The 16642-nt window shown below is 36.0% G+C and overlaps 1 protein-coding gene across 8 annotated transcripts in view; it reads right to left on the reverse strand.

The window, feature by feature from the left end:
* Window positions 1-9181: 9181 nt before the first annotated feature.
* Window positions 9182-16642, reverse strand: part of LOC131682587 (protein Wnt-1-like) — an 83486-nt gene continuing 76025 nt past the window's right edge. For all 8 annotated transcript variants that reach the window (XM_058964193.1, XM_058964194.1, XM_058964189.1 and 5 more), the window contains exons 4-8: window positions 11220-11340; window positions 10897-11159; window positions 10648-10794; window positions 10459-10580; window positions 9182-10199 (exon numbers count right to left, since the gene is read on the reverse strand). In XM_058964193.1, coding sequence (XP_058820176.1) covers window positions 9998-10199; window positions 10459-10580; window positions 10648-10794; window positions 10897-11159; window positions 11220-11340 — 855 coding nt within the window. In that variant the 3' untranslated portion in view covers window positions 9182-9997. The remainder of the gene's footprint in view (window positions 10200-10458; window positions 10581-10647; window positions 10795-10896; window positions 11160-11219; window positions 11341-16642) is intronic.

Raw genomic sequence — 16642 nt, forward strand, 5'->3', positions numbered from 1 at the left:
AAGACTAAAACGAGGCCTTCCATTCCCACCCCAGAACGTTAATACTAAGCGTTGGGACTTAAGCAGGCCCCTTCCGGAATCGCAACGACTATCCCCAGGGGATAAGAGCAACCGTGAACCCACCAACAGTAACACAAATAACCAACATCTTACATGTAACGAATAACAACAAAAGTATCCGATGAGTTTATTTTTTCTCAAAAATGATCCATGCAGTAATGGAACATGCTGTAAGACCCCATCAATACATCACTACAATTGACTTTCAATGCCAAAAAAGTAGATTCCCAATCATCTATATTGATTGATGGCCTAAACAAAAATAACCACATAAAAATAACTCTAATTAATCTCCTCGAATCATCACAAAATTCAATCATACCCTTTAGTAATCCCTACTTTTAAGATAGTTGTAAAAATTATCCCTCTTAGTTAAAAATTATTTGCTCCAATAATCTCCCTGCTAACAATGTCAAACAATATTGCTATAAAAATAAATGACCACTTTAATCTTATAAAAATTATATATATATATATATATATATATATATATATATATATATATATATATATATATATATATATATATATATATATATATATATATATATATATATATATATATATATATATATATATATATATATATATATATATATATATATATATATACACTATATTAGTACCATGTATGTATTCATTTGAATACATACTAAGGTACTTACATATACATGTGTATATACACAGATACATGGATACATATAAGGATATATTCAACTTTTTGTTGGTGGCTGCGTTCCTAAATGCGCACCCCACTTTGACAAGTCTTTCGTCCAGTGTCAAATCAATTTTGACAAATCATCAGTCGTGTCAATTTTGACAATCTGTTCTTCAGGCAGAATTTCCGCAACGCGGTGGGCGTTAATTTATGCTCATAGTTCAAACTTTTAACGCCAAATTGAAACGTTGTAAGTTTTTCCGTCCAAAATAAAAACCGATTTCGGTACGGATCCGCACAGTAAACACTGGATTCATTCGATTGTAATCCAATTCAACAACGGCACTAAATTCAAAATGAAGATATACAACATATATTTTTGGAAATTTGGAATACGTAATTTACCTGTACAATCGCTCGAATAACCGCGCGCAAATTCTTCTTAATTTTTTTAATATTCTCAACATTGAAAAATTCGATTAGAAATAAATTCCAAATTTCACGTTTAACATTTGAGAGAACCAAAATGAGTAGTAATGTGAGAGCTGTGAAACTTGAGGCTGAAGAGATGGCTTGTCAAAATGTCAACCCCACTGATCATTTGTCAAAATTGACACTGGACGGACGACTTGTCAAAGTGGGGTGCGCGTTTAGGAACGCAGCCACCAACAAAAAGCTGAATAAGCATGATATAATCGAAACATTACTGTATGTAATCCCCTAGTTTTAAGTAACTTAAAATGTAAAACAAAACAAAATTGACACCTTTAAGCTTACGCAAACGTGCCTTATCAAATAAACGAATAGAATAAAAAAAAGTTTTGGCCCAGCCCGATTAGAACATAACAACAAAAAACGTGTTTAATCCACCTAACAGTGTGATGAGACATTTCTTATAACTCTTATCACTCTTCGGATATTATATCGTTTGAGAACATTTAGAACTTGATGCTTCGCGATGTTTTGCTAACACATACTACATGGGATAGTGGCAGGACTCAGAGAATCGCTCAAATCAGCATAGGACAACATCAGTGCTAGAAATCTCAAACCAAATCAATGGGAAAGCGAAAAAATGGCCCATAAAATAGACATACCAACGAATTACGAATTATTGTTAATAAAATATCTATATTGTGGTGGGAAAACTGAATTTTCCTAAAGGGGTTATATATTGTACTGAGCCAAAAAATCGAAATTTTTTTTTTAATCGATTTGAAGTTTATACTTTACTCAAATTTCCAACGCGACTGAGAACTAAGAAATCAACGCTTTTTCTTGAAAAGGGCGATACTAGCAGTGGTACCATTCAAAGAAAATCAACAGTGAATATTTCCAGACTTGGTTTTATTTCCTACTTAAGAACAATTGTGTTTTTTTACATCCTAGATTGCATGATTCAGTGATCGAAACCCTAAACTTCATAAAGTATTTGAAATTATTAAATTAAAATTTGTTTTTGCTATTGAAATTGACAAAATGATAGTATAGCCCCTTTGGCGATTGTTTACTTTTTCGGTCCCACCTATCAGTATTGAAGTATCGCCCTTACGTTTTTTTTACAATAACTACCGTTCTACACTACCGATTTCGTCCGTGTTTTTTCATTAGAGATCATTGTTACTATTTACAGCTGGTATCAGCTTGATAATCATAAAAAATACAAAAATTGCACTTTCGCCTCTAAATTTTCAGCAAAAAAAGTATCGCCCTGTTTGTTTGCATGGAGCGTGGAGGGCGAAACTTTGAATAAACAAACAAAAATACAGTTTCACCCGTTGTATTTTTTGCTGTAGTTTAAGAAAGCAATATCGTAGAATCAAAATTTTTAGGTAAATTTGTTGCGTTTCAAAGCCCTCATTCGCATATATGAAAAAAGCCTTATGTTTACATTTGTAAGTATCCCCTTTTTCACAAAAAAGCGTTGAAATGAAATCGCAGCTCCTGATATCACGCTATCTCTGAAGTGCATGCGTGCATAGTTTTACTTCGACATCGACTTTTTCTAAAGGTGACTTCCCAGTAGTATCCTTGATTTGAATTATTATCGCTAATCTTAATGCCAAAGAACAAATAAAAACCTCACGAAAACGAACCGTTTGGGAAAATCATCATCATTACTGGAATTTTCATTTTCACGAAACTTTTCGATAACCTTCCGTCACTTGCGTTAATGCACTGGGTGTACAGTGCTCTGAAAATCTAGCGAAATCGTCTTAGGGCACCAGCGGGTCTGTAAAGAATACTAAAAATTAATTTCTATTCCATAATTTTCAGTTCAGCAATTCGAGAGATCGTGCTCACCGCAAGCCATGAAAAATAGACTACGTTGTGAAGCGATTGTCACTATTTAATAAAAAATCACGGTTAAATAAAAAATAAAACTATTAAAAAATTTCAAATTGTTTATAATTTTCACAAACTTATTAGGAAAAATTGTTTAATAAGCTTTCATAATATTGTGTAGGAAAAAAGCTGAAAATTTCATTATTTTCTCTATCTGCAACATATAAACCCTTAAGTATACCAATTAATTGGTGTACGAATTGGAATAGGTTCGCCAAATTTTGGAAGAAGTCTATAAAATAACCCCTTGAAAACTACCTAAAAATTGTTGTAGTTCGATGCAATAAAAAAATCTCCAAAAAAGAAATGTACCTATTAATGTGAAACACAGCGAATAATACATACAATAAAGACCCATTTTTATCATTTGTATTTTTTTAGTGATAAAATTGACATTGACTAAATCTGGCAATTTTTTTTCTCTATAATAAACTGAAGCTTTTAAAATATTCTTCTCGTTCCTTTATGTAATCTGATAACTATTTCTGATTATGATGAACTTTTTATTTTCGCATATTTCGCATATCTTCATGATAAGAAAAACATGCTCAAGAAAGGATTTACTCGAACGAACAAGACTGTCTGCTAGAGCCCATCAAACATATGTTCATATTTGGCTGATAAAATCGGGGTTTCAATGTGTTATAATAGATATTCAGCATTCGACGAAGTTTCTTTTGAACGAGTGTAGAACGACTTTGTTTCTACTTACTTGAAATCAGCGGCGTAGCCAGAAATTCGGTTTGGTGAAAATCGATCATACTGTCCAAACGGCATAATTCCGAAACCGTAATTTTTGAAGTTTTAAAATTATGCAGAATTAATTTTCCAGAAAATAGTAACAGAGTTCGTGTCTTTAGCGAATTTGTTGAGACTTTATTGTAGTCATGAATATCAACCTGAGACAATTCACCATAAATTCTTTTTGGACGATATACCGTCAAAATTATTTTATCAAATGATGCGCTGTTTAACGTTTGTAAAACTCATCGAAGATACTAAACCTCCGAAATTGGCAGTCTCAAAATGATGCTATCTTGATCTTAAATTACTGTTTTTAAACATTTGACCTATACATATAATTGGTCATACAACAAAAATCAAATGCTCATCAAAATCGATCGTCATTTTTCATAAATTTCTCTCTACAATCGGAAAGTGTTATCCTCGTTATTAATCATATTACGTTTTCGTCTCAGCTCGACGCATTCCCAAAATAAAAACCTGTTTTAATCCACCTAATGGTGCAATTGTGCTTGTCTCATTTGTCCAGACTACGATTCCATGGCTGGTTATGTTCAATACAATGGTGGAAATGAATATTACATGTTCAGTTCGATTTGCACATACATACAATGGATCGACAGCCACGATCTTGAGATACTATGTGATACTGAAACATCGCTTGAAACCAGCGGCGGATCATGGAGAAAGATCCGGGAGGTCCAGGTCCTGCCGAAAATTTTCAACTTGTTAAGAAATTTTAAACTAGTTTTAATTTTAAAGTAACAACCCCTCACTGCATACTCCCTCCGGGCCGGTATGATTGACGATTTTTAGAGTGATTGCATAACCTTTCTATATGAGAAAGGCAAAAATGTACCAAAGTCCAAAAAAGTCAATTTTTATCAAACATCTCAATGTTTCATGCATTTTAAAATCATTTGGCATCAAAAATACAAATTTGATTTTCAAAATTTTTCATTTCTGTTTAAATGGGAATTTGCTGTGTGATTGCACTCTTCAACTCGTAACTCCGGAACCGGAAGTCCAATCAATAAAAAAAAATCAATTGCAACCGATGGGAAGGTTGTACCATTCATTTTAGACTAACTTTGTGCAAATCGGTCCAGCCATCTCTGAGAAACAGAGGTAACATTTTTTTTCTACATACACACATACATACACACACAGACATTTTCCGATCTCGACGAACTCAGTCGATTGGCATATGACACTCAGCCCCCCGGGTCGGGATTAGATTGACGAATTTTAGAGTGAATGAGAAAGGCAAAAACATTTTTAGCAAATGTTGAAAGTTATGCATTTTTTTGGTGAGCAGTTCTATGTTTCATAGACATTAAGTCAATTTTAACTTCGCTTCCTATTAAATAAAGACCCTTATTACCCTTATTTGAAAAAAAATCTGAGGATTATGATTGATTACAGAACTCTGGAATTTTCTATTGGAATGTTTTCAGGCAGGAATTTGATATTGATGCAATTAGACAACTGTGAAATCAAGACCAATAGATCAGTTACATATCAGGACCCAATTCCGACAATTTATCAAAAGTCCTCATGATGTTTACAACAACAGGTTATCAATGTACGGATCAGATAATTGTTATTGTAATATTGAATTAAATCAGTCTGCATCAATAAATTTTCAACTTCAATTCAATAATTTTTTTTTGGGTGTGAGGAAGGGGGGCGGGCGGTTGTATGGTGTTAAACCCCGAAACCTTCTCTTGGCTACGCCGTTGCTTGAAATATTTCCCTTTTCATTTTCCGATATGTTTCAGATCGATCCGATGGTTATGAGTTAGAAAAAATGCAGTCAGAAGGTTCGCACAAATGAACATTTTTGTACTGATAAGTTATCAAGTTCCTTCCAGACAACTTGGAAGTGTTCGGTGATTATTTCTAGCGGTTGTAGATAGTAAAATGAAATACAAAATTCGTTTTATCGAAATAATGTTTAGCTTATTTCAATGGATTACTACTATATTGAACAATAAATAGGCGACAAAGAGTAATCAACAAACAACAAGCCATAACTTTTAAAGTATTCAAAATAGATATTTAAAGTCTTTAGTAAAGTTATTCGCAAAAGTGAGTGCTACAAATTTGCTGAAGGCATCATTTCGATATAATCACTTCCACGAAAATTTGTGAAAATATCTCACTCATAGGGGGATTAATCAGCAAAAGCACAATACCAAAAGAAAGGCATATTACCTCCATTAAATTCTCCGAAGATACTATTGACCTAAAATAAGCCGTTTTGGCGTTAATAATAGATTACATGTTTTTGATCATATTTCGGGCAATGGGAAATGATAAAAATCTTTCGTCCGCATTTAATGTTAAATATCTCTTTTGATAATAGTCCGATTTCAACAATCTATAGCTTGTTCGAAAGATATTCGTTAAAGCTGTCTAAAAACATATAAATTGTTAATCTATACTGTCAATTTCGGCAGATAATTAAAAAAAAACGGCAAAAAACGCCAATTTTTCGCATTCAAACATTCATATCTTGGAAACTAAACATCAGAATCAAAAACAAATTAATAGCGTTCATACTGTTTTTTGGTTCTTTCATTTAAAATTAGTTTGGATAAGATCGGTTCAGCCATTGCTGAGAAACACGAATGAGAATTTGTCCGTTACATGCACACACACAGACACACACACAGACATTGTCCCAAATCGTCGAGCTGAGTCGATTGGTATATAAGACTCGGCCCTCCGGGCCTCGGAAAAAATCTTGAAAGTTTGAGCGAATTCTATACATTTCTTTTATAAGAAATGTAAAACTACCTAAAGTATATCTTCCGTTTCTGCTTGTTATATTTTTGCCTTTCTCATATAAAGAAAGGCTATGAAATCACTGTAAAAATCGACTTTTCAACCGAGGCCCGGAGGGCCGAGTGTCATATACCATCCGATTCAGTTCGTCGAGATCGGCAAATGGCTGTGTGTATGTATGTGTGTGTGTCAAATAATGTCACTCATTTATCTCAGAGATGGCTGAACCGATTTACACAAACTTAGTTTCAAATGAACGGTATAACGCTCCCATAAGACGCTATTGAATTTTTAGTTGATCGGACTTTCGGTTCCGGAGTTACGGATTGAAGAGTGCGGTCACACATCAAATTCCCATATAAACTGGTAACCCTATGATACCCGAATGATGTAATACATATTCAAATACGTTCAACATTTCTTGGATTTGCGGGTCTAGATCACTAATGACCAATCAAAGTAGTTTTGACCACATTGCCCAAGTAACAATTGAAGTTTTATAGCACGCTATAAGTGCAATCCAAGTTTTATGAGGGGCTATAAAACTACCACAAAACCTAAATTGTTACTAGGGTGGTCTCAGATGACGGATCTTGATGTCCCCAGGGAACTCGCCAAGTTCCGAGCTAATGTCACACTTATTTTCCAGCGAACTCTTAACCGATTTTGACAAACTTGATTTCAAATGAAAGATATCAAGAGTGCTGATTCAAATGGTCCCTAGTGACAAATGTAAACAAACTGAGTTATTTGCAGCGCAGCATGTGATTACAACATAGCTAACCAATACCGAAAACCAGGATTCATTATACCCAGTATTTATCAAAATAACAAGCATTATATAAAAAGTCGCAAAGTTTTCATGATCATATTTTGAAATTTTGCACTTGAGACCTTTTAAATTGAAAGGACCTACGCGTGCAACATTTCAAAACCTCTGCAACTGTTCATAGGCGCCATGGAAAAACGACGCATGATTCATTTCATTCTATGTTTTTCTCACTGCACATAAGTACCTAGTAAAAACGTCCTAAGCATCAAAATAAAAGAAATTATTTTCTTCTGTTCATGCGACTTATTTTCGAAGTTGAATTTAGAAAGTATAATAAATTAAATGATAATTGGAAAGCTTAGTTATTCTAAAGTAACATGCCATTCGTTGGTTTTAACCACTTCCAGCCAATGGTTTGTTAATATAAACTAAAGTTTCCAGCAATTTTTTTTCTGCAAGGCTTCTGTTAAATCCAGTGCAACTATTTGCCATAGTAATGAAGAATACCGTATACCGGTACTTATTTTGTCGAAAACTTTGAAGATATTCAATATTGGTCGTAAGAGCTACCTTTGCTGAAAAAAGCCTTATGTGCAGCGTCGTATGATTCTTAGGCCCGAAAAAAGACCTATGTGAAAGGTCCTATAATTTTCAGGACGCATCATTTTAAAGCGCCTAAAAACTACACTAGCACTAAACATTTCATGTTTTAGTATTATTTACCTAAAGAGCATAGTCCATAGACTATATTGGCATAATTGTTTCATCAAAACACATATTTGTTCTCTAATAGGGATTTGTTTTAGGTCCATGAAACTTCAGCCTCGTTTTTCTCAGTTCGAACTCAATGTCACTTAGGACCTTTTGAATAAGTACTCTTGATATAATGCCCCCAATGACTCAAATTACTTCGATTCGCAGGCCTAGATCACTGATGGCGAATCAAAGGTTATTGGAATATATTGTCCACTATCGATAATTCCGGAAGTCCCGGGTTCCGGGCATATTTCAGATCTACAGCTACTTCGGTGATGACTGAACTGTTTCAAGTATGTCAGTGTCGACATGTTGCTTATCAGGTTCGTGAGTGTCGTGCACTTATATATGCTTATCAAGTATGATAAGAATGTAATAGACATTTTCACAATATTATGTTGAACGCAACCAGGCATTAAATCGTAGTTTGGATAAATGAGAAAGGCACAATTGCACCGCTAGGTGAATTAAAACAGGTTTTTTTTGTTATTTTAACTGATAGCAAAACCTAATTTTTAACATAATTTGTTATAAAAATTGAATTTTGTTATATTTTTGTTATTCCATTGTAATCGGGAATGCTGCGGCTCAGAACTACTAATCCTATCCTCCCTTTGTCACACTTCGCCACAAAATCGGAATATCACTCATACCCCATAAAATACTACGTCATTTATGCATGGCCCTTATACATTTTTATTGAAGACATCCAACACGCTTATTTCCATTAGATTGCTTATTTCGTGGTCACAAAGATAAATAAGTTCTCCTAACCACAATCAATGCATTTACCATTTCATTCCATTCATCTTTGGTGGATGACTGATCGGTAAATGGCGTTTGGACAATGAATTGGTCATAAGCAATTCGAAGCTTTAGTTTGCTTACACTTTGTTTCGGAAACTTTATACTTTCTGCCCAAAAAGTGGCCCATTTGCTCCATACAGTGTCTTCAGAGAAGTGTAGTCCTTTTGGATGACGTTCACGTTTCGTTGAAGTCTCCATATGTGATTTATTATAGCCGAGCACCACACCAATGGGGAAATTTATTGGACAATTTGTCACCAGTGACTTGCATTCGTGTCAAAGAAACGAACCACGATGTGGTGGTGCACGATTACAGGGCGGTCAGCTTTATTTCTTACCTTTATTCAGATTTCAATTAATACTTATATAAATGGTTTGTTTTACACAACGATCATTTGATTTATACAGGATGGCTAAATATTACTTTGGATTCAATTTACGAGAGAGTACTTTCAGTGAGATTTGTGTGGGTTGTTTTCTTCCTTCGACGATTTTTGTTGTTTAGGGAAATAGAATATTATCTTCTATTCGTTTGGCTATTGGCATAATTGGCTGTCTTAACATCTATTCTTACGCAAAAGGCTTATCGACTAATACTTCTGCTAAATCATTAAATAAAATCAATACTACAAAAAACAAAAAGAAATCACAGAATGCAAATATGTTCTTACCGTAAAATGGTTATAAAAATACTGGAAACATTTAGACTTTCGTTGTTTGTTCTTGTTTATCTTCGTAAAAAATGATGAATTACAACAAGCAATCAGCACGTATGTCATGGATGCAAATTCGATCTGTTTGTTCGTTAAGTCGTCTAAATAATACAGTGACATGCTAAGCTTAGAGAGAGAACATTCTCTAGATTGACTTACATTATTGTTTAAATATTTTTCAAAAATATACAAAATTTCGACACAAATGACGTGATTAAAATGTGCAAAATGGCATTTTGGTGAGAATATTTCCTCTAGTCGCAAATGGCAATAATTTACACTGATCAATCGTTTTTTTAATTTTGCTTCTCTGCGTCAGCATTGAATATAGCGGTGCAAGATCGTATGCTCTCAGTTGCAGATGTATTCATCCTTACGAACACTGCACGTGTCACACTTGACCGAGCAGCACCAGACGAACTTGCAGTTGCACTTTTCCTCCACGTTGCGAATCCTCGTCTGGTAACCCCGGCCACAACAGAGCAGTCGACAGCCCTCTATACCATAGGATGTCCGATTGCAAAAGCGTCCTCGTGTGCCGAATATGCCGAGGCTGAAAAGACGTGAGATAGTACAAATCGATTTAGGTCGACGGGAATTTGTCGATAACACATATCTTAAAATGTAATTGTGTTGAGATAAAATACGCAATAATGACGGTAAACGAAGAGGGTAAATATTTGGTATTCCTAAATGTGATTGATCTGGATAAGTGACTCAAGTTGGATGAAATACTGTACCCAGAATTACAAAATCACCCCCCCCCCCCCCAACGCATCCGCGAGAAAGTTTGCCGGAAAACAAAAACTTACCTCTCATTCTCTTCGCAATAGTCGGGTGAATCGGCGATGTACACCAGGTCAGATTTATTTACTTTTTTGTACTGCGAATCCTTCCGTTTTAGCTTTTTGATGATGCCTTTATTTTCAACCGGCTGCGGAAAATATCCATCATTAGACAAGCTGGATTTGATGATTTTTTGTTTTCATTTTGAAACTTACTTTGACTAGAGCGGCTGCATCAAACATGGAGCCTAGTGTTTCAGCCATCACCTTCATTGGCGGTAACCGTCGCCAGCAAACTCGCGTCGTGCACGAGCCGGACATTCCGTGGCATTTGCACACTTTTTGCATTTTACCTCGCAAAGTCTGTAAGCGTGGGTTCGGTTAGTATGTGCGAATTTATCTTCACATTACATTGCGTTTACAAGAAATTATAAATAAATCAAAAAATGATGTAAACTTACTTACTCTTCGAGCAGCCTCGTTGTTGTGCAAGTTCATCAAGCCAAAGCTCAAAGAACTATCTTCCTGTGGGTCGACAAACTGGCGCGCCTGTTTGATGCCATAATTGACGTCCTCTGAACATCCGCCCCATGTCCACTTGCTGTGCTTTTTACGCTGTATGTGGTCACATGTGCACATTGTCAACTCGCCCTTAGTGCAGTACCTGGTGATGGTCCACGCCAGCGAAGCGGAGTTTATAGCACTGAGATAAGCGGTTTCGCGGTTTCCTGAAAAAGATGAAACGGTGTTTTTTTCAGAACAAATTTATACAATGGCAGTAACCGTACCTTTGTCGTCGAAATTTCCGTAGAATATCTCTGATCCACGTTTAACTGAACAGTTCCATCTGCTGTTCTGAAAGTAGTTTTGACACTCATATTTGGCGATATTCGCTGCGTTCACGATAACCTAGAAAAAAAAGATAAAATTTATTGCAAATATTTGCTTTTCATTTCATAGAGTTTTAATCTTTAAAATGATATCCACATCAAGATTTGTTGAAACAAGGGATTAATCTTCATGACTTTTTCACCCGTTTTTTGCATCATATTTTGAATCACTCTTCGCTTGATGTTTAGCTTCCGCTAGTTTCTAGTCGCTGGTTTGTTTGTTATGCTAAAAGACACAAATAAGTGATTTTCCTTCCCTAGGTTGATTGGTTTGGCGGTATTGGAAACATCATCAAGCATATTTCGTGCATCAGTTCTAAAGAACCTCTGACAGACAATTACTCTAACATGGTTATTGCATTACGTCTGCATAGTAGTGCATCAAGGAGACCGAGAGAGCTTTTAGACTTTTTATATGTTTTGTGTTTTTTATTAGAATACATTTAAGCTTTCAATATAGGGCTCCCCCTTGAAAATATCGGCTGTGGCAGCCGCGTCAGCTTTTGTACCTTAATAACGTCCATTATAATTAACAGAATGATTTGATGTTTATCAAAAATATGTACAGCAATGTTGTATTAAAATTTGGAGTATGCATAACATGCATTCATAACGAAAAAACTGTGTTTTGAAAAATCTTTCAAAAACTACTCGAAAATGGTGAAAATTGGTCAGAACCGGGGGCTGTTCGGCCATCTATGGAAGCTGTCCTTCAATGTCAGCTTCTTTCACCGAACAGCCTAGATAAGCCGTGTAGTGTCGGTAGTGGTTGTTTCAACCGGCTAAGAATTACACTACGGACTACCTGTTCCGGTGGTAAAAACCCACCAAACAGGGAACCCCAATTCCATAGTCACATGCGATCCGTGCTATGGGTAAAATTGTTGAGGGGGGTTAAAATATTCTCAATGGGGAACGGAGCCTGGGAAGAGCTGGGCGAACACCCCAGTATGCTGCATTAAGCAGCGGAACGTTTACTCTACGCACCCAAGTTTTTTCGCCGATGATCCGCTTAATTTTGCCGAATTTATGTTGGATGGGGGTTTGCTGAGATTCTTGGCTGATAATAGTTGGGTGAAGTTTTTCTGGTTTCGATTATCAAATTTCTATGTGTACAGACGTACGTGCCCAGAGGCCGTGTGGTATCCGGCCAAGAATTGAGCCACTGGGTTCCTGCTCCCATGTCATAGGAGGCGACTGAAAGTAGGAGTCCCTAAGTCAAGGTGTAGTTCCGTGTCAAGGACTTAATGACTGAAGAGTCGCGCACGGAGCATTTTGGGCTTTGCCCTTACTGTGTTATGCGAATCTCTGACACAGTGGACCATTATTTTCTTCGCAAATCGTGAGAGTCAAATAATCGTGTCCCATTCAAACCTGATATGGCTCAATACATGCGTTTATATCACAACTTGCTTGGTGTCCTCTAGTTGTTGTGCAATTTATGTTGGAAATGAAATGAACAGTTCTCTAATCAACAATGGTTAGAATAGCACAAATCAATCTCCGACATAAATGTACAGCAACTATGAATTTATCTCGACTTATGCAGGAAGGTAAAGCTTCCATAGGATTGGTCCAATAACAACAACGCAGAAATGACTAACCCACGTGAAATGCTTTGTGCTTGCATTCTTGCAAATAAGGCTATTGACACGTGTCTCATATCGGAGCTCCCAACTCGCGATATCTGTGTTGTCACAGTTACACTGACTGTCGGTAACGTAGATAAAAAATATATGTATATTGTTCAGCATATCTACCGCATAACGAGTCATCTCCATCTGATGATTTTAAAAGCGTTGTATCATATTGTAGCAGAAATGGGCTTTTGCTCATTATCGGCAGTGATGCGAATGCTCATCACATCATTTGGGGTAGCTCAGACATCAATCTGAGAGGCTCTGAACTGATGGAGTACATAAGCAGTACAAATCTCCATATTTTGAATATGGGAAACCGACCAACTTTTGCGAGGTCTGGGAGGAAGGAGGTGTCAGACATAACGCTTAGCTCTGATAGAATTTCGTATGAGCTGGGAAAGCAGGTTTCAAATGAAACTGAACCGTCTCTATATGATCATAAATATATCTATTTCGATCATTTTGATGTCACCTTCAATGTGGTAACATATCGTAATCCTAGCAATGTCCTCTCATGGTTTCCAAATTGGCACGGTTGCAGTTATATTGGAGATTGTCAAATAATAGCAGAACCTCCTCTCACACTCACATATGATCCAACTACTTGGTGGAAGGAAAGAAAATTTGTTTACCCTACTCTTTTCGAAGTTATGCTAAAACGCCTATATGTACCTTCAACATCAACATTCTCTCTATTAGTATTTGAGAAACATAAAATGAATTGAGTCCATTATTGAAAATGGAACTATGATAGAACACTACTTTAAATATGTGTAACACAAAAGCGTTTCTTAAAGCATTGCATTTTTTCTCGTTTTATTTAAAAAAAAAATCATTTTTTCAACGTACGAGTCACTGAATCGATCCAAAGAGTCGATTCATTGTAGGGAGTCCATCGAATACGTTTCATTCACCAAACTGAATCGGTTTGACAATCTTTATCTATTGTCAACACTATCTACCTTGTCTGGGTACCGGACATTCCTGTATTACCGGTAATGAAAGGGCTGAATTGGCCAGGGCAGGTTGAGGGATTGACTTCGTTGGTCAATCTGCCAATTTCGACAAGTTGGATAAGAGAAAAAATACGGTCCTGGGCTTCATCCAAGCACCGCAATAATTGGAGAAATCTACAAACGTGTCGCCAAACAAAGGCGTTTCTAGAACAACCGTGCCCAGTGACTTCGAAAATCTCTTACATTTTTCAAACATCCACTGCGGCATGCGGGCTTTAACTGGCCACTGCAAATTCAATTATCACATGGCAACTATTCAGAGAGCTGAATCTTTTCGTGGGATCTTTGTAAATCCGACTACGGAACCTCATGTCATCTGATATGTAACAGCCCAGCAGTAGCGTAATTGCAATTTCGAGTTTTCGGCTGTCCTTACACAGATGACACTATGTTTGGACGACTGTAACTCAGAGACATACTCAAGTTTCTTATCCAATGTGGTAAATATCTTTAGGCTTACTACTTGTGAGTTTCACTTACCTGCAGTTTATTTTTGTTTTTGTGCTGTTATTTTTCCCACCCTTCCAATTCTACTTTCTCCCTCCTTTCCTTCCGCTCAGGAAATGATGAAATGACACGGCAAGGCACAAATTCCCGACTACATACGGCGAACGAGACATTTAACCAATATAATCTGGTTCCTGATTACTACAGCGAATGTATTAATTGGCCACAAATGTCTCCTTTTGTATCTCGCTGAGAAGTTACAGAAATTGAATTCATATTATTGCAAGACCATTGTAAGGCTGTCTTGAAAAGGTTACCTACCGCAAGGTCAACTCTTGGATGAAATATCCAGCGAGTTTAAAAAAACTACTTGGACTAGGGTTGGAAGTACCGGTTTTACCATAATCGAAAACCGGTAAAACCGTCCAAATATGCAAAACCGTTCTAATATCCAATACCGATCAATAGCGAAATACCGGTTTGTGAAGCAGAAAAAACCGGTATTTACGGTATTTTTGTTAGGAAGAACTATTTAAAACTTTAAAGCTTTCGAAACACTTTAAAACCCGTTTACATGGTAATGTTCTAAAATAAGGTTCCATTTACAGTAAGGCCTGATTTGAGACAATAGAGCTCGATATAAAAACCCAAAACACCATCATGTGAATCAGTGCATATTATTATGCTAGAATAGGGTAAGGTGGGGCAAATCCGACCGTTGGGTAAACCCGACCCCCCCTTGTTATCGAAAATCGGAAGAACTACGGGAACTAATATTAATGTTGCCGTGTAGAGCATTGAAAATAATCATAATGGTGGCATGACAGCATTTAATTAGTCTACATTGAGATGCTCAAACGACAAAACGTATTTTTACAACTTTTGATTTGATTTTTGTGCATCATTGACTTCAGAATATTTCTGATTATTAAAGTGATTGCATAAAAAATGTAGGTGGATTTAAATTCTTTGATTAAAGTCCTACAAAGTGCATAGATGAATTTACTCCAACTTTTTTCAATTTTTTTTAATTGCATAGTAATGAAAAATGACGCGGTGGGGCAAATCCGACCTCTAAACCTCTAAAGTGGGTAAGTCTGACCGCTTTTTTGCTAAGAAAATGTGTATTTATCAAATTGAAATATATTTTTATTATTATTATTATTTATTATTTTTTTAACAAAGGTTCATAATTGCAAGCGAAAGACACAAAAAAGTGATGAATATAATATTCATATAGCAATTGCTCCGATGCAAATGGGAATATCTTTACGTGCTACTGCTCATGATTTTGACATTCCAAGATTGACATTGAATTCCATTTCGGTCATGTTACAATTCAATAACGTAGCATTCATTGAAAAACCATAAAATTTGGGTAATATCTGTACTAAATCAACCAAAAACATAGGCGGACGGGTTAACCCCACCATTTTTGAAAACAGAAAAAATGAACTTTTTCGTAAAACGCTTGTATCTTAAAATTCTTCCAAGATGCGGGTAAAATGCTATAAATGGAAAGTTGCCCAGAAGTCTAAGCTTTCATTTGGTATATAAAACGACTTGATCCGATGTAAAGTGAGTATTTTACAGTCAAAACCGTTTACTAGGTCGGATTTGCCCCACCTTACCCTAAGTAAATCTGCAAGACAAAATCTATTAATTCCCACATACTTTATTTTGTATTCAATTTTTTGTCCTCTACTGTAGAAACCTAAAAGGCATGATACTATCAGCGAGCTCTGTTAATAGATTCTACAGTTTTTATAGAGAAAGGCGCTACACTGAATATCTTTTTCAAAAGATTTCCATTGATATTGGATCAGGTTACGTTAAAAATAAATTGAAAGGGTGGCAAATAACCGCTGGTTTTTAACATGAGGTGGAATTGATGTTCAAAAGGTTTTATAAACTAAGTATGACTGTTCATATAACCTTTCGGGGACCGGTGACAAATTTGACTTGGATAAACCTAACCTATAGCAAATCTAGATGTGTTTTTGATACGCTGAAATCTGTTTAAACTTATGTTGAATATCACCTTCAGTCTATATTGAAGCATTCGGATAAGCCGTCAATCGAAACTTCAGTGTTTGTCAAATCTCGGAAAGCCGACTGCTTCTACATAACCCCTTCTGGTTCAATAAGCGTGTTAGACAACATGCCTACATTCCCAGTTTTCAGACTACGATGCATAATCAAGCGACCAGGGTTAAGT

This window comes from Topomyia yanbarensis, chromosome 2, assembly GCF_030247195.1.
Source record: "Topomyia yanbarensis strain Yona2022 chromosome 2, ASM3024719v1, whole genome shotgun sequence".
Lineage (NCBI taxonomy): Eukaryota > Metazoa > Arthropoda > Insecta > Diptera > Culicidae > Topomyia > Topomyia yanbarensis.